Source organism: Mustela nivalis, assembly GCF_964662115.1.
Source record: "Mustela nivalis genome assembly, chromosome: 6".
Taxonomy (NCBI): Eukaryota; Metazoa; Chordata; class Mammalia; order Carnivora; family Mustelidae; genus Mustela; species Mustela nivalis.
In genome coordinates, this window is record NC_139025.1 from 126,538,685 (window position 1) to 126,558,621 (window position 19,937).

At 41.7% G+C, this 19,937-nt stretch overlaps 1 protein-coding gene across 3 annotated transcripts in view; it reads right to left on the minus strand.

Moving 5' to 3' along the window:
• ENTREP2 (endosomal transmembrane epsin interactor 2) overlaps positions 1-19,937 on the minus strand; it is a 476,311-nt gene that overhangs the window by 260,912 nt on the left and 195,462 nt on the right. For all 3 annotated transcript variants that reach the window (XM_082736655.1, XM_082736654.1, XM_082736656.1), the window contains exon 2: positions 7,039-7,095. In XM_082736655.1, coding sequence (XP_082592781.1) covers positions 7,039-7,095 — 57 coding nt within the window. The remainder of the gene's footprint in view (positions 1-7,038; positions 7,096-19,937) is intronic.

Here is a 19,937-nt window from a genome sequence, read left to right on the forward strand (position 1 = left end):
TCTTGGTGGTGCTAGATATTTTTGTACTCCTATGAACATTCTTGAACTTTAACTTAGGACATAATTAAATTAGTTGGAAATGGTTTGATTCCTTTGGATCTCGCTTTTAAGATTTATCACAGAGCTTGCTGAAGCAGCACATATATTAAGATTTGTCATAAAGGACTGGAGTGACATGTACTCTGGGGTTAATTATTCCCCATCACTGAGGCAAGATTCTTCTAAAAGTATTCTACTCCCCTGTCTGAACAAATCACAAGATTTTCCAGTCTGGATGGTAGGAAAGCCCTGCTTTTTTGCCCGTACTATTCCCTCTAATCCACTCAGATGATTCTTTCCTGACCTCAGGTAGTTTTCTCATATGAAAAAGCTGATCAACATCAGCTAAATAGGGAATCCTTTGCAGATCTCCAGAACTCTGTTTGTGGAAGTCCCTTCTCTCCGGTACTTTTCCCTGTGAACTCTAGCCTCCTTGAAATCCCCACACCTTCACCTTCTTCTTAACTCAGTGAGTACGCCAGGCTCTTCCCATGTCTCCCCTACCTGTGCTGCTGCCTATAAACCCTCTTACAGTTGGAGGCTGGGGACAACCTTAGGACTTACTATTAATGGTGGAGGATCAAGGTAGAAGGAATTTAGAGTAGAATTAGGCCAGATTTATTTCTACCTGCTAAGCAGAGATACTAACATTCAATGTTTAGCTGGAAGAGTTTAAAAAAGTTTGTTCAGTTTGCTAACATATGAATTCAAAGGTGGAGGTACTCTAAATGAAGTTGAAATGCCAGACTTCCTTGGTATACTGTAAGAGGAAGAGATCTAAAGGCTTAAGGAGCCTGGAATAAGAATATGCATTGATCCCATAAGACTTGCTTGCCTGTCCTGGAGGATCCAGGGAACACACTTCTTACCACAACTGTAAGAAATCTGTGAGACGAACTCCAACATCCTTGAAGACCTTTGTGATACCAGACTCTGCAGGCCAAAAATTAGATTGGAAATATCTGTGCTACCATCAAACTAGGTTCCCTAAATGCAATAAGGATTATGGGATTCCAGGGTGGCAGGGACCAAGTGACAGCACTATGTCACCAAGGACCCTGTGGTTATAGTTACTGAGTGGCAGTGGGGCCAAAGCAGTACTCAGAGGAGTCTGACTCACAGAGGTGCTTGCTGTTGGCTCCTAGAGGTTCTATTTGTTTGATTAAACCTTCACTGATACACATTCCCAACTTGGTTGATAAAAATTTTGCAATTAAAGTAAACCAAAAAGCCAGACTCCTCAAATAAAAGTAAACCAAAAGCCAGACTCCTCAAATAGTATAATATAAAATGTAAACAGTACTTCACTCAAAATTTTTTTAAATTACACTACCTGTGATTATGTCTGAGGCTAGTTCCATTATTGATAAATAAGCAATCACAAGATGCTCCACTGAATCTTTCAAAACTTATTTAAATCAGAGCTATAGAATTTTATTCCTGATTGCAATCTATCATAATATATAACCTTTTATAGTTTAATGTAAGGAAGACAATTATCTCAACCACAGGATACACTTCTCAAACTATTACAAAAAACAGAAGAGGAGGAAGAGTTTCCAAAGTCATTCTGAGGCCAGCATTACCCAGACACAAAAACCAGATAAAGACACTGCAAACAAAAAGAAAACTACAGACTAATATCTCTGATGAACATAGATGCAAATATCCCCAACAAATAAATAAAGCAAACAGAAGCCAACAATTTATTAAAAAATTATTTATCATAAAAATGTGAGATTTATTCCAGGGATGCAAAGGTGGTTCAATACTCACAAATCAATCAATGTGATATATTACATTAACAAGAGACAGGATGAAAACCATATGGTGGTGGGTATTATGGAGGACACGTATTGCATGGAGCACTGGGTGTGGTGCATAAACAATGAAATCTGGAACACTGAAAAGAAAAAATAAATAAAAATTAAAAAAAATTTATGGTCATCTCAAAAAACAGCTGGAAAAGTACAACATCCATTCATGTTGAAAACTTTCAACAAAGTAGGTTTAGAGGGAACATACCTCAACATAGTAAAGACCTTATATGAAAAACCAACAGCTAACATCATACTCAATGGTGAAAAACTGAGAGCTTTCCCTTTAATGTCAGTAACAAGACAAGGATGTCCACTCTCACCACTTTTATTCAGCAAAGTACTAGAAGTCCTACCTGCCACAATCAGACAAGAAAAAGAAATACATGGCATCTAAATTAGTAAAGAAAAAGTAAAACTTTCACTCTTTGCGAATGACATGATATATATAGAAAACCCTAAAGACTCCACCAAAAAACTACTAGAAGTGATAAATGATTTCAGTAAAGTTGTAGATACAAATTCAATATATGGAAATCTGTGCATTTCTATATAGCGATAAAGAAGTAGCAGAAAGAGAAATTAAGAAAACAAGCCCATTTATAACTGCACCAAAAATAATAAAATACCATAATCAAAGAGGTGAAGACCTCTACTCTGAAAACCATAAAACACTGATAAAAGAAATTGAAGATGACACAATGGAACAAATGGAAAGCTATTCCATGCTCACAGATTAGAAAAACCACTACTGTCAAAATGTCCATACTACACAAAGCAATCTACAGATTTGATGCAATCTCTATCAGAATACCAACATTTTCACAGATCTACAACAAATAATCCTATAATTCGTATAGCATCCCAAAAGACCCCAAAAAGCCAAAGGAATCCCGAGAAAGAAGAACAAAGCTGACATATCACAATCTCAGATTTTAAGACATAATACATCGTGGTAGTAATCAAAAGTAAAGCATGGTATGGCATAAAAATAGACAATTAGATTAATGGAACAGAATAGAGAGCCCAGAAATAAAACCATGATTATACGGCCAATTAATTTGTGACAAAGGAGATAAGAACATACAATGGGGAAAAGACAGTCTTGTCAACAAATAATGCTGGGAAAACTGCACAGCTATATACAGAAGTATGAAACTGGACCACTTTCTTATCCATACATGAAAATAAACTGAAAATAGATTAAAGACCTAAATATGAGACCTGAATCCATAAAAATCCTAGAAGAAATCATAGTAATTTCTTTGCCTTCAGCCACAGAAACATTTTTCTAGAAATGTGTCTTCAGGCCATGAAACAAAAGCAAAATTAAACTATTGGGACTACATCAAAATGAAAAGCTTTTGCATACTGAAGGAAAGCATCAACAAAATGACAAGGCAACCTACTGAATAGGGAAGATATTTGCAAATAATATAACTAATAAGGGGTTCATATTCAAAATATATAGAAGACATATACATACAATACCAAAAAGACAAATAATCTGATTTAAAAATGGGCAAAGGACCAGGGAATAGAATTTTTCCAAAGAAGATCAATCAACGGACACATGAAAAGATGCTAAACATCACTAATCATCAGAGAAATGCAAATCAAAATCACAATAAGAAAAAAAATCACAATGAGGTATACCTTACACCCATCAAAATAGCTAGAACCAAAAAGACAAGGGATAACAAGTATTGAGGAGGATGTAGAGAAAAAAGAACCCCTGCATACTATTGGTAGGAATGTAAACTGGTGCAACCAGTGTGGAAAACAGTATGGAAGTTCCTTAAAAAATTAAAAATACAATTACCATATGATCCAGTAATTCCACTACTGGGTATTCACCCAAAGGAAATGACATATGCATCCCTGTGTTTATTGCAGCATTATTTACAATAGCCAAGATCTGGAATCTACCCGGTTGTCTGTCCACAAATGAATGGATAAATAAAAAGGGTAAATATACACAAAGGACTATTACTTGGCCATAAAGAAGGATGAGATCTTGCATTTGCAACAACATGGGTAGACCTAGAGAATATAATGAGAAACAAGTCAGACTGAGAAAGACAAATAGCATATTATTTCACTCATATGTGCAATTTAAGAAACAAATGATCAAACAAAGGAAAAAAGAGACAAAAAAACAAGACTCTTAACTGGTGGTTAGCAGAAGAGAGGTGGATGGGGGGTGGTTGAAATAGGTGATGGGGATTAAGAGTACACTTACCATGATGAGCATTGAGTAATGTACACAACTGTTGAATCACTCTATTGTATATCTGAAATATTATATCATATAATAATTATGAACTAATATAACAATATAACCTGATATTATATAACTAATATAAGTATATATTAACTATACTTCAATTTAAAAAGAAGAAAAGAACCACATTAATGCAAAAATACATATTCTCTACTGAAATAGCTATTATCACTTTCCACCATTATGAAAGGCTCTTATAAAATACCAGGGCAAAAAAGTCCCAGTATTTTTCTCCTCGTTTTCCCTCTGGCATCACATTCACCAGCCTGGAAGGGGCAACCTTCCTTCCCGTCCTCTCAGACAGCCTGCTGACCCTTCTCCCTTGCTTTTTCCTAACACAGTCTCCCCACCAGCATACCAGTCACTCCAGGCAAAAAGGATACCGTTCCTCATCCCATTGTGTTTTATAAGATTGGACTGATGGAAAGAAAGGACATGTAGCAGAGATTGGGATATGACCCCACAGACCAGCCCTTCAGAGGAAAGGCACTGCCAGCAGACCAGTGACGGTACCCAAACCCTGCCTTCAGCATGCCCACGCATGGCTGTCCTCACCTGCCAGCCCCCGCAAGCGTGGTGCATGGCGGTGCGGATCCTGGATTGGCAGAGCCCAACACTGCCTCTTCCAACCACCCTGAGAGACAGACACCCTCCTTCAGAGAGGGCAACTCCCTCTGGGTGGGGGGAGGGGGAGTTCTTCGCGGGGACAGGGAGTGGTGGTGAGACCCCTGGAAATGAACCAAAATGGCCAGAGTGGCTCCTTCACTTTTATAGCTCCGGGAAGAAGGAAACACTATCATTAGGGTAGAGGATAGAAACAGGAGCTTGGGATAAAAGAATTCCTTAATTCTAGATTAATTCTAGATTGGGAAAAAAGAATTCATTGATTCCTCAGTTCTAGCTGAGTCAAGTGAGTTTTTACTAACGAATCAAAAGGCTGTATTGTTACAACTCATAAATTATTGAATGCTACATCTGAAACTAATGATGTATTCTACGTTGGCTAATTGAATTTAAATAAAAAAGACTGTATTGTCCTGGTCAACACAGAAGAATGATCTCACTGTAGAGAGGAACAATTTTCTACCAAAATTCCTACCGCCTCTTTACATAGTATGGAGCTGCTACTGGGAAGCTCAGGAAGGGACTACCTTTTCCAGCTTCCTACCCGGCCCCAAAGGGCCATGTGACAGGCCCTCCACAGTGGTTTGACGTGTGAGCAATGAGGGTCACATTTAAGCCCATCCACATTGCCTTTCCCATTCTACTAAAATGAAATAAGAGTCCACAAGCCTAGGGAACGGTACAGTCCCTTCTAGAAGGAAGCAACCAGGGATTCTGGATCCCCTGTGATGGGGGAATGACCACTCAAGAAGAAGCATGTCCTTTGGCTGAGCTTTTGGGTTTTTACTCGTGCCATGTTAGGCCACTGACAGTCTGGGCTTTGTGACAGCACCTAGTGTTATCCTAACCCATCCCCTTACCTCCCTAAGTAAAGAAAGTGGTCAGTTGAGCATGGGGAGGCCCTCCTCTCCTACCTGGGGCTTGGGTAGAAATAAATGAATGGGAGAAAATGCTCACCACAGCCCCATTGTGGCTTTTCCTTATTTGGCAGCCAGCACAAGAGGCCTTCCTTGGCCTGTTTCATCAGGGCAGGTGAGGAGGAATGGAACAGGCTGGCCCCGTGTCCCCAAAGGGAGCCCAAAAGCACAGCCAAAGGGCATCTGCCACACAGCTGGTATGTCCACCACCATTTCCCCCTGCACAGTGGAGTCAGCTCCTTGACACACTAGTTGTGATTTACTTTAAAATACTCCAGCAAGGGGCTTGGATCAAATAAGACAGGCCAAGGTTGATATTTGCAGAAGACAGATGGGGGGTCTACAGGGATTCATTATACTAGCTTCTCTCTCGACTTGTGTGCATGTTTGATACTTTCTACATTTAAAAAAAAAAATTTTTTTTTTTAAAGGATATTTCTCAACAAGTCATAGGAGAAGAGGTTCACTGAATTAATGCCACTCTCTTCCGATGCCTCCTCAGGATGCTGTGGTTACTCTCGGGAGGGGAAGGTGTTTACAACAGGCAGATTTGTGGGATTTTTCTACTTCCATTAATATTTAGTACATGTCATTATCTCCAAACCTAATCACTTAAAGAAGAGATTTTAAATAATTGATGCGTACAAAAGAGAAAAAAAGCCATGCCGTGTTTTTTCATTATCCATCAAAACCCAGAAAACCTCTTCGTCTGGCCCTGACATGGACACATAAATATATTAATGCACACCCTGAGAAAAACATGCATACAAATCAATAGACATGAATCTGCTCAGGCTACTTGCCCGATGGAAAAACCATCCCATCCTTTCCATCTCCTGTGTGGCCTGCTCCTCCCCGGCATGGGGCTGTGGCCATGGGAGAAGGGGTTCCAGCAATACCCGTGTGCCTTTGGAGCAAATAAACACCCTCCTCTGAAACACTGAGTTTCAGTCCCCAAAACACACATGCGGCTGACATTTCTTGAGCTCTGATAAAGGAGGGGCTGCCCGTGGGCTCATCCACGCACATACACATGTGCACTAATATGTTTACACACCTAGAGCAAACGCTTATACTGACACTTACTAAAATGTCTTTGTTCCCAGCACCCAAACAGAACAAATGAAGAGGACACCCCATGAGCATCTCAGATGAGCACCAGACGGCTATTCTCCAAAGGACAGAAGGTAGGATATGCCCTGGTTGTTACCTAAGAGCCTCTCTCAGGTCTATCAAGGTCTCTGTCCCGCTTTCATTAAAGCAGCCAGAACTCTCTTTGCTGGTACCTTTAAAGTGCTCACACCCCCGCAGGGAGGGCCCTGCTCCCTGGATGCCGTGGAGACAGGCGCAGACTTACCACCAGCGAGAGAGGCCTCTTCCAGGAGACGACGCCAATGAGCCCAGACAACAGCACCTGCAAGGACAAACAGTGCGGGAAGGTAAGACCCTTTGGAAACCTCTAACCGACCATCAACACAATCCTGACCATCTCAGCTTGAAAACGGACTACTTCTAGAATTCAGCCCAAGTACAGGAGCAGGGGGACAATGAGGCTTGCTGTCCACCTGGACGCTCACCCTGCAGCCACTGTGGGTGGCACATGGGTCTCTGAGCCACCGGGAACTCCTGAGAGATCACTTAGGCTCTGTATGGATGGGCCCAGGACCGGACACACTTGCTGGAAGAGCACTTACTCCACTCTGTTCCTGTGAGTTTTTTGGCTTTGTGACTTAAAAATCACAGGGAGGACTACAAACCCTACTCGGGGGAAAGGCGGCGCTCCCCCCTTGCCAGTCACCTGGCTACTTTCCTTCTGTGCATGGGTGCCGGGCACAGCAGACCTGGCAGGCTCCTTCTCTCCTTTCCCACACTTGGTCCCCCAGACAGCTTCCCAAGTCACCAGGAGGCGGTGCCACTAGATGACATCCTCAGCTTCCCACATACTGGCCAACATGGCTCCAGGTTCCACTGAGCAAGTCCCCTCCAGGACCTCTTCTAGCAGCCACTCCCCCCAGCCTGGCTCCCCCATGTCTCCCTTACGCCATGAGGATCATTGTGTCTTCTCTCTCAGGAGAACCACCCCTCAGCTCCTGGCTCACAATCCCTGAGGCACATGCTAGCCATGGATCCTTCCATTCCCAGGCTCCTTGGGACAGGCAGGGCCCAACAGATCACAGAGACACAACTGTTCCCTCCCCACTGCAATCTGGCTTCAGCCCTCACCACTTGCCCACACATTTCCCAAGGTCACCAGAGGGGTCGCTGAGTGCAACACACTAGTGCAGTGATCAGCTTGAAGACCTGAGGTTAACCACACTCTCCTGTGGGAGGCTCCCTCTCCACCAGGCTTTGCATCACTTCCCAGATGTCCTCCCTTCTCTGCTCCATCAGGTCCTCCCACCTCTCTTCCCTTCCCACTCCCTAAGACCTGTCCTCCAAGACTGCTGAATCTTATTCACACACAACACACAAAACAAACAAACAAACAAAATGAACCAAAGAGCTCAACATGTCTCTGCTCCCAAGCATGTCACATACTCTTTCTTGATGCATGCATTTTGCAAACATACTCAATATCAACAAATAGTATTTACGAACACTTTCCCATCTCCCAAATCTCTCTTCATGATGTCACCCAGCTGCAACCTATATGGAAATCCCTGATTACTGTTTTCCTGTGTCTTTCTGAGCCCCAGTCCCCCATTCTTCATCCACAAGGTCTATAACCTCTCTCTTCCTTTTTATACCCAACCCACTCGCCCTCTTGTCATCTCTCCTCCCACAATGGCACCCCTCCTCCCCATCTCTCAAATCTAAATCCTAGAGATGGCCCCAGCCCAGCTGGCCCTGACCCTGCCTTCTCCTTAGGATATGATTTCCAAAGAGCATCCTCTGTTTTCCCTTGAGGCAGCACCAGCCTGAACCAAAGAAAGCCTGGGTAGAGGATGGGAAGGTACACTTTCCAGAAAACATGTGTTTATACTCTGTCTTCTACTTCCCATTTCTACCATAAAAATTTTTACCTATTCTTTAAGACATGGCCCAACTCCTCCTTACTCAGGAAGGGCCTATGTATTCATGAGTACATGGGGCCCCACTAAATCCCTAAACTACCACCAGACCTCTCAAGTCATGTTTAATAAGCTCAGACAGAATGCCTTGATCTTTTCTTCTAAGCTGAAGTTTATAAAACTATCAAATGCCTACAGTGGCCAAGTTGCTTATAACAGGCATATAATTGGGAAACCCACAAACCTCCAGAGAACAGGCATTTATAAACACAAAGGAAGTTAGTTAATAATCATTTAACTTAGGCTACAGTAAAAATTCTTGACCTTCCTTGCCTCCATCCCACAGTTATCATTCCATGAATCCCCTCAAATAATTTTACCTCCAATAAGTATGGGCAGTTTGCTTTACTGAAGAAAACGTTACATTTTCTAAGTATCACTGAGAACTGTAATTACAGATAGATCCAATTCCCCTACACAAAGGGAAAAAATAAAACCATCAAACTCTGTGGCATGTAAATCTTTAGATAATCCCTGATAATCCATGGGCTTGTATAAAGCCCTCCCCTTTATATCAATATGATGGGCTATCACTCCTGTGGTCCTACTCAGTGACACTTACAAAGATGTTGCCCTAGCAACACGCTGCAGCCTTTTAAGACCCTGGCCAGTTGACTCAGATAGGCCATGTCCAGATTCCTGACCTACAAAAACTCTGAATGTTGCTGTGTCAAGCTATAAAATTTGTGGTACCTTGTGACACAGTGGTAGAAAACTATTTATTAAGGACTAAATGTCCTTATAATGGACTAAATACATATGATGAAGTCCTAACCCCCCAGTGTGATGGTATTTGGATGTAAGCCCTTTAGGAGGTAATTAGGGTTAGATTATATTATAAGGGGTACAGTCCTCATGATGGGATGATGGCCTGACAGGATGAGAAAGATTTCTCTACTATCTCTCTCTCTCTCTCCCAATAAGTGCACACCATGGAAAGGTCACATGAGGACACTGTGAGGTTTCAACAGCCTGTAAGACAGGAAAGGGGCCCTCACCAGAACCCAACTCTGATCTCAGACTTCAGGCCTCCAGAACTGTGAGAAAATAAATTCCTGTTAGTCAAGCCACCGAGTCTGTGATACTTTGTTATGGGCACTCGAGCTTATTAATACCCTAATGTTAATAATGAAGAGTGGAATATTGTATTCTTGTTTTCAAACGTGCACTCTCTCCCCATGTCTCTTCAGAAGAAGCAGACTTCCCTGACCCCAGATCTAGAAAACCAGAACACCAGAGAAGCAGAGGAGGCCTCCTCTGGTCCACTTGGCATCATAGAAGAGAGGAGCATAGCTTCCCTCAGAAATGACGGGGTCTTAGTTTGAACTTTTTTTTTTTTTTTTTTTTTTTTTTTTGCTCAATTCCCACTACCGGTGGGAATTATTGTTGCATGTTCTGCCACTCTGGTACTTCTGCAGGTTTATTTTGTACCACTTTGGTGAGGGACGAGGTCATTGAGCTAGTTAGCCGTGAAATTACTGCATCTCATGAAACCTTTGTCCCATTTAATTTGCTGATATCGTTATTCAAAGTCCACAGTTTACACAGAATCTGAAGACATTGAAGAGGGTCAGAGAAGAGTAACATATAATTAAATAGCTGTGAAAGAAAAGCCAAAAAAGAATGTCAAAGGCGTGATATTGCTCAGAGAGAGAAGCTTAACTTTTTGAGCACCTGCAAGTTGTTAAAAGGACACCAACCCACTTTTTTTTTTTCTCCACTTGCTGCCCAGCATAAATAGAGGCATGTGATAATATTAAAAATGAGACAGAATTTCCTGCTGTTGAGGGCAACGAAAGGGGATAATAGACTGCCAGGAAGTAATGGCATCTTTAGAGCCAAAGGCCTTCCTGTTGGATTGGTACTGCTGTCTGAACACAGAGGCCTGGAAGAAATTAGCTCTTTAAATCCTGTCCTCTAAGATCGAAAAGTCCTTTCATTGTCCCAAATCAAGAATTTTCTTCCAAGCTCCTCTTCTGGTTCAAAGGCAAATGATAATGCAACATTTTAGATAAAGAAGCGAGTCCTTCTAGAATGCAGACTTGAAAGCCAATCCAATTATTTCACAAAACATATGGCAGGATTGTCTAATAACTACCATGGCATCAATTAACCCCTAAGAAGCCAGGCTTCACCACTTTCTGGAGAAAGAACTGTTGTTAAAAAATGGGACAAATAATATTCTGAGCTTCCTGAAATGAATGAAGTCTACCTAGCCCACTTCCCCACGTTTTCCAGACTTCAGACCTATGCTGTACATGGAGTAGGGGAACCTCCTGGTTATTCCGACTTACATTTTCTTTTCTTTCTAGGTGGTTTTCTGTGTCTGGGTCTCCCTGAAGCCACATGGAAGGGCTGACTCCATGATGCCTTCTGTGTCCATCTGTGTCCATCTCAGCCCCCTTCTGAGAAAAATACATGCCTTCCCATCCACCCCATCTCCATGGCTTCTACCCCCCTTCTCTCAGAACAACCCCAAACCCATCTCTCTCCCAACCATTCACTCCCACCGGCAGTCCTGACTTTCTCTACACCACTTTCCACTGGAAGCTTCATCAATACATCAAACTCAAAACGTCCACAAGGAACGCCACTCTCCTTCTCAGTCTACTTCCTCCATGATAGAAAAGAAATCTGTAGCTTTCATTCTCTCAATGTATAAAAGCAAAACTAGACACTGATGGGAAAGATAGCCTGATCGAAGAAAAAAGGAAACTGTTTTAAGATACTGCAAATAACCCATGAGTCAAAAGAAAACCCAAGCAAAATACAACACAGTCTGGGGGCACCTGGGTAACTCAGTGGGTTAAAGCCTCTGCCTTCAGCTCAGGTCATGATCCCAGAGTCCTGGGATCCAGCCCTGCATCGGGCTCTCTGCTCCTCGGGGAGTGTGCTTCCTCCTTTCTCTCTGCCTGCCTCTCTGACTACTTGTGATTCTGTCTGTCTAATAAATAAATAAAATCTTAAAAAAAAAAAATACAACGCAGTCTCTTCTGCAGTGAGTGGTTTTTTATGCAAATTACTTCATATATGCTTGGAACCCATTCAAACTGGTCCTGCCCTGTGTGATGCAGCCTTCCACCAGGGCTATTTACTCAAAACCCGCAACTGGACTTTGTTATTTAATGAGTTAATAAAGCAGCATATGTATTTTTATAACACATTTCTAAAATATTTGGATTTTAAAAGATTTCAAAGTAATTGGTTTCCTCTATAATCCTATCTATTTCATTTTATGCATTAGAAAGACTTATTCTGAGATGGGCTCCCCAGGCTTCCCTAGGCTGCTATGAACCCTTGACGTAGAGGTTCCTTTAGTGCAGATATTTTAGTGGTCAATTCCATTTTTTTTTTTTTTTTAAATCTAGAAATGTCTTACTTCACCTTCATGCTTGAAAAGTAGTTTTGCTGGGTACAGGGTTCTAGGTCGATGGTTTCTCCTCTCAATAGGCTGAAAACAGTATTCCACCATCAATAGGTTCCCGCCATGACCATCAGGAAGTTGGCTGTCCTTTTAACTGCTGTTCCTTGAGGCAGGAAGCTGTGCTTACCCTTTTTTATTATTTTTTGTTGTTGTTGTAAAAGATTTTATTTATTTATTTGAGAGTGAGAGAGAACATGAGAGAGGAGAAGGTCAGAGGGAGAAGCAGACTCCCCAACTCCGTGGGGAGCCCAATGTGCGACTAGATCCTGGGACTCCCTGGATCATGACCTGAGCCGAAAGCGGTGGCTTAACCAACTGAGCCACCCATGTACTCTTTTATTGTTTCTTTAAAGATTTTTTTTTTTTAAGTTTCAGAGAGAGAGAGTGAGCAAGAGAGAAAGTACAAGCAGGGTCCAGGGTGGTAGGGGAAGCAGGCTTCTCACTGAGGAGGGGGCCTGACGTGGGGCTTAATCCCAGGATGCTGGCATCATGACCTGAGCGAAAGGCAGGTGCTTAACCAAATGAGCCACCCAGGCACCCCGTCCTTACTCTTTAAGGCTTTTTAAAATCATCTGCTTACCTTTAGTGTTCTGAGGTTTTTGCGTATTATGTCTAGGTGTGGATTTCTTTTTATGTATCCTTTTTGGCATGTACTATGCTTCTGACATGATGAATTTACATTTTTCATTAGTTCTGGAAATTGCATAGCCAATAACTCTTCAAATATTGTCTCTCTGGCATTCTCTCCATCAGGGACTCTGGCAATCTCATGCTAATCCTTCCTATTCCATCCTCCGATCCTCTTAATTCTGTTTTCACATATTCCACACCCTTGTCCTTCCGTATTTCATTCTGAAAAACTTCCTTATGTTTACCTTCCAGGTGACTAATTTTCCCTGAACGACATTTAACCAGCTGTTGAACATCTGCATTTATTTAGATAATTTAAACAATTATATTTTATGTATTTATAAGTTCTGCTTTTATCTTTTCCCAAATATGGTAATTTGTTTCAGAGAGCCTCTTACTGCATGCTCATCTGTACAACTGCTTAAAATATTTCATATGCAGATGCTCTTACATCCAAGATATGCAGTGAACATTAGGTATCTAAGCCTGTCGCTTGTTGTTTCTGTTGACTCTCACTTACTGCAGTGTCCTTCCTTTGATGTTTGTAGGCTGGGGAGTCTTTTGTTGTTAACACATTGCTTGCTCTTAATTTGTGAGGTTCTGTGGACCCCAAATAGAGAAATTTTCCCTAAGACAGGTATACTTCTGCCAGTAACCAGGAAGAACCTGAGCTCTAGAAATGCTGTGATCTCCAAGGGGCTCAGCTCATGCCTCGATCTGGAAATCTCAGTCGGAGCCCTCCCCACCCCATCTCACTGCACAGTGGACATTCATGCCTAGGCACCTGTCTGCTCCAGCCGTGTACTAATCTGACCCTGCTCCCTGCCTCTCAGATTCCAGCTGCCTGCCACTCTGGCCTTGGGTCATTGTGTGGAGTTTGTTTGGGGGTGGAGTGTTAGACCCCAGAGATCTGCAATGCCTCCAGGTGCATGCCCTTTGTCTAAGATCATGGTGCCAGCAGATTCAATGTCTGGTGATGGCTCACTTCCTGGTTCACAGATGGCCATGTTCTCACAAGTCCACACATCATGGGTCTCTCTTATAAAGGCAATAATTCCATTCATGAGGGTTCCAGTCTTGTGACCTAATCACCTCCCACTGGCTCAACCTCCAAATACCATCACACTGGGGATAAGGCTTTGACATGTGAATTTTAGGGAGACACAAGCATTCAGTCTATAACAATCAGGATATCATAGATGTTTTTCTAGGAAAATATGTTACTACAATTGAGTCCCCTTAAAATCAAAAACTAAATTTACCTATAAACACCAATAAATTGGGAAAGTGGTCAAATACCCACAGGCAAATTCTTCAAAAGCTTCAAAATATGGAGATTTCCAACACAATTTTTTTTTCCTAGCACAGAGGGAAAAAACAAGGAAACTTTCCAAATTCTTTTTACAAAGGTCAGCCTAACTGTTACAACCCTGTAAAATATCACAAGAAGAGAAAACAGGCCAATTTTACTTATAAACAGAGGTATACAATTTTTAAATAAAATGTTAGAAAATAGACTTTAGTGGTACATTTAGAAGAATAAAGAACAAGGCAGGGGGTTCACATCAGGAATGAAAAGATGAATCAGTAAGAGGAAACACAGTAATAAAATTAATCATATTAATATGACAAAAATGAAAAATATCATTCAGTAGATACATAAAAGGCATTTGATAAAATTCAATCACTATTTTTTATGAAAAATAAATCTTAGTTTAATACAACAAAATAAAGATGCCCAAATTGTCACCTATATTTAAAACTAATCTGGAAAATACCAGTGTGGTGTGCAGAATTATGTGATGTTTCCCAATAACTGCTCCCCCTGACCTGGTTGTATATTGCCTATAGAATCCCCTCTTCTTGAGAGTGGGTGGGATTATGAATATGATGAATTTCAGTCCTGCGGTTAGGTTACACTCTATGACAAAGGCAAAAGGATTTTGCAGTACACTCAGGTCCCAAATAAGTCTGGTTTTAAATTCATCAAAAGGAAGGTTCTCCTGGGTGGGCCTGGCCTCATCAGGCAAATCCTTGGGTCTGGGCTTTTTGTAAAGCCAAAAATTCGAAGCACTAGGGAGAGTCTGCTGCTGCCTGAAGAAGTAAGCTGCTATGTTTTGAGAGGGACTCTAACAGCTGGATCCTCTACAGCTCACACCTGGCAAGAAAATAGGGATCTCAATCATACAACCATACACATAAACGCTGCCAATAACCTGAGGGACTATGGAAATGGATCTTTCTCTCCTCAAGCCTCTGGGTAAAAATGCATCTAGCCTCACTTTGATTTTAGCCTTCAGACTCAGCAGAAAGCCCAAATGTTCCAGGCTCCAGACCCATGGAAACTGCAAGATAATGTATCTGTATTGTTTTAAGCCATGGTGCCTGTGGTAGTTTGTTATATAGCAATAGAGAACTAATACAACTAGCTAATAAAACCAAAGAAGAAAGAAAAGTTAAAATTTTGTGAAAAGGGGGCAAATGATTACTACGTGAAAATGATACACTTATCTCAAATACTGAAGGAAACTGATAAAAAAGAATAACAAAGTAATTACAAGAATTCAGTAAATCAAATGATTAGAAATTAATATATTTAAAAATCATGATATTAGTTATATTTAGTGAACACTGACTTATGACATATACCTACTAAGGTTTTATACTTTAACTCTTTGTATCTTGACAACTGTAAAAGGCATGTATGATTTTTGCATACCACTGCACAGAGGAGAAAATTAAAACACTCGCCCACATTACAGTATTAGGATATAAGCTCATAAAGTATGGGAAAAAAATAGCTTTCCTATATACATGCAAGTGAAGATGGGTTAGAAAAATGAATAAAATTAAGTATTCCACTTTTAACACTTCCATTTATAACAAAAAATTCTATTTATAACAAAAAGGTAGAATGACTTAGAACACAGAGACTAATATGAAACGAGCAAGAACAATATCAAGAAAATCTTGAATATCTAATGAGAACAAAAAACTCCTCATATTAGATGCAAAAAAAATCCTTTTTTCAGGGCGCCTGGGTGGCGCAGTGGGTTAAAGCCTCATAATCCCAGGGTCCTGGGATCGAGCCCCACATTGGGCTCTCTGCTCAGCAGGGAACCTGCCTCCCCCCATCTCTGCCTGCCTCTCTGCCTACTTGTGATCTCTGTCTGTCAAATAAATAAATAAAATCTTTTTTTAAAAAATCCTTTTTTCAAAGTGAAGAACCAAAGAATGCATGAAGTTCCTTGAAATTTTAATGAAAATACTATTAAGAGGAAAAAAGCATTGGGACAATGCTTGGAAAGAAATAAAAATTATTTTCTACCCTATTCTTTATACCCAAATAAATTTAAGTGTAATCAAAGAGTAAACCAAAAATTAAAATCTGATAGTCCTAGAGGAACATGCGAGCATTTTTTAAAACAATCTTGAGAGGAATTCAGTGTTGGAGGCATGACATGGAATCAAGAGTCCTAATAAAAAAAAGATTAATACCTTTTAAACGTTTGTTTAAAAAACAACACCTGTGGTTAGGTTACACTAAATGACAAAGACAAAAGGGGTAGAGTAGATCTTTGTCCTTAATCCCACAGCCTCCCCATATGACAAGTTCAAGTCCATGCTTCTGACAAGTAATATGGAAGCCTCCCAAGACAATTCTTAGAGTCCCCATCCTCAGCTGATGTTGGGCTTGGCCATGAGACTTGCTTGGCCACACTGGGTGGAGGTGGCCCTCACCCTCAAGACCTCCAGGGCATCTCATGATGCCACCCAACAATACAAATTGCCTGTCATCCTCTGTGTACCTGCCCCTTGAGCCAGTGGACTGGACCCAGACAGCCATGGCCCCTTCAGCCTGGGCCCCAGAATGGATAGATGGCACAGACCCAAACCCAACCAAGCCTTCATCCAAGGTGGGGCCACCTCAGCTCTCCTGAAAACCAGAGCAGAAGACAAAGACTGGCTGCTGCCAACCACTGAGGTTTGGAGTGGTTTCTTTATACAGCCTTATCATGGCTAGAGCTAACAAACATATTTGTGATTTAAAAAGAACATAAAATGGAAAACCAATTCTAAAGAGGAAAAATATTTATAATACACACAACAAACAAAAGGTTTATTGTCTTAACTTACAAAGAGCTCCTATCAATTAATAAGTAAAGGGAACCACTCAATAGAAAATAATGGGGAAGGATGTTCACATTTTTAATGGATGGTAAACATATAAAATGATGTTTCGACCTACTCCAGTTTTTTCTTAAAACAAGCCAAATCAACATGACGAATATTTTGTATCAGGCTGCCAACTTTTTGGTGAAGTGGCAAGGACAGAGGAGAAAAAAAGTTCCTCTTTAATATGATTGGTGTTGGCATAAAATGATGTAGTATTCCTTGGGAGCAATTTCATAAAACCCTCAATATAGGAAAGGCACATACTTCTACTGAATGATTCACTACTGGGAACGTCACCTATGGAAACAGTACCGGAGGTACGCCAAGTCACTTGCACAAGGATATTTACCGCAAAAACCTATAACAACAAGTGGCTAACAATAAAGGGCTAGTTAAATAAACTTTGATATTTACATGTAATATGAATATATGCATTATGAAATTTGAGGCGGATCTATTTATGCTGATGTGGAACAATGTCCAACACAAACAACTGACAAACAAGACACAGCCTAGTGTGCAGAGCCTGATCCCGTTTGTATAAACAGAGAAAAATGAATGGATGCTGGAATCACACCTAAACATTTTTCCCTGGAAGGACACACAAGAAATTCAACAATGGGAAACTGGATGAGGGAGGAAGGGAAGGGACACTTGCTATTAAATGTGTAACTTTCTGAAATACCAGCCTTTAATCGGTGCACGTATTATGGCATGAATATTTTAAACTAGGCATGCCACTGGAGCTGGTAATTCCACTCCTAAGAATTCCAGGTATTAATCAAAGTGTTCTTTATAATTTTGCAAATGGGAAATGACCCGAGTGTTTAGCAAGAGAGAAGTGCTTATATCTACTGGGTCTTTCCTAGCTGCTGCCATTAAATCATGTTGCATTAGAATATTTAGTACTGCGTGGAATGCTCACACCACATAAAAGGGAAAAAAGAAGCAAAGAAAAAGCAGGCTATGAAATGGTTTGGAGGAGGGATAATTTCCTTCATATTAAGTAAATAAATACAAATGCCAACACATAACAAAATACATAAGGAAACCCGCATCAAATCCCAAAGACAGCCACGAATTCTCTCTGGAGAGCGGGACTTTGGTTTCCTCCTTGTACTTTTCAAGTTCCCATGTTTTGTGGGTAATAGAGAAAACATTTTATTGAAACATAGGCTAACAACAGCTGGTTCTGCCTTCTGAGGGAGGTGGGTATACCCAAGCAAGGGAGACATAATTCCTTCTAATGCTCCCTTCCACGGGTGGGAGATGTGGATGGGGCCAAACAAATTTCAGACTTGCACTGACAGGCCCTTTGCTTCAGAACACGTCGATGGTCTCTGAAGATTTACAGCCTGAGAACTGAGTGAAGATGTGGGAAATCAGAATCCCAAGCACTGTGATGAGAGTCCAGAAGGTGGTAGGCATCCAAGGAGTCTATGGGGAAGGCCCGGCCTGCCAGGAAACCTGCCAGCCAGGTGGCCATGGGCAATTCCATTGTAGGCTATTATTTTTTGACGGAGAATAATAAGAACTTAAGATATAAAAGCAAGTTTCAAAGATCAATTCCAACTAGAACCCAAATGTGTGTAAGAGCCTCCTGTCCCTCTCCTGCCCTCACCTAACATGGGGAAGAAACTATGAAGTGTGCAGGTATATTGCCTGTTTGGAAAAGAAAATTAGGCAAACCCATGTGCAAATCATTTTGAGTCTCTTCTTTTAGAAGTCTCCTCTTTGCACAACAATAAAAACAATGTATTTGTTGATACAGAACATTAATTCCATTAAAATCACATTACGTGTAATGAAAAGCTATCAGAGTATAATTATGCTAGTGAATTCACAGACCCACATCAACTTTTAAGTCCACTGGAATTACAATAGGAAGTGAACCTGCCTGGTAGACAAACTGCCCCTTCATTTCCAAATGATTATGAATAAAGGCCCACTGTACTGATGTTATAAATGACACACCATTTCCGAAAACTCCCAAATCTAAGACTGTTCCTTAAAGGTGTCTTCTTTGCCTGGGTTTTCCCAGAGTGATCCTATTCTTGGGGCCAAAGGCTATGCTCCTGAACCCTGAGTCTTCTAAGTTAATCTTGCTCCATGGCACACTCCCTTCTCAGAATTCCTGCCCCTTGAGCCCATGGACTGGACCCTGCAGGGTGCCCTGAATTCCTATACATTCACAGTGACCCCTTGGAGTATCCTCTGCAGTTCAGACCAGGGCCAGATGCTTCCGCCTGCCCAGGTGTCCTTCCATCCTGGCACCAGCCCTGGTCTTCAGGCCACACACACATACTTGGGTGCAGAGCAAGTCTTCTATCTGGAACTTAATGAGATACTTAATGAGGAGATGGAGGGGTGGGAGAACAGGGGAGGCAGGGGGACGTGCAGTGAGAGGGTACCAGGAAAACTTCTGCACTACTAGGCATCCCATGGGAGTGAGGACCACCATAACCGATGGCCATCCCATTGCAGTGGCTCTCTCTGGGATTCCACTTTGGCCTGACCTTTGTTCATGGTCTATGACCATTCACAAGTTCAGATCCTATGAGGAACCCCAAACAGAGTCTGGGAAGCCTGGTTGGCAATGCCATGCTGGTAACATGAGGGAATCTCCCCCCAGGTGGCCCTGAATGGATCCAGTGGCCTCCCCCAAGAGCCGGATGGTAGGGGCCTGCACCCTTGTAACTAACAGCTGGGCTCTATTCTCTAGTTCTGTTCCCCTTTCCTTGTGACTGGTCCCTGCAGCCACCCCCTTCTCTGGAACACCCCCACCAATCTCAGCCCTTTTCCCCTCCACCTGTGATCTGTCCTGGGAGAGCTCATACCAGCTGCTGAGTTCACGCCAGCCCTTCCAGCCTCTCTGCCTTCCAGGCCCTGTGTACACCCAGAGGCGCCATGGAAATTTTCTGGACACCTCATCGACATGTCTGACTCAATAGTGCC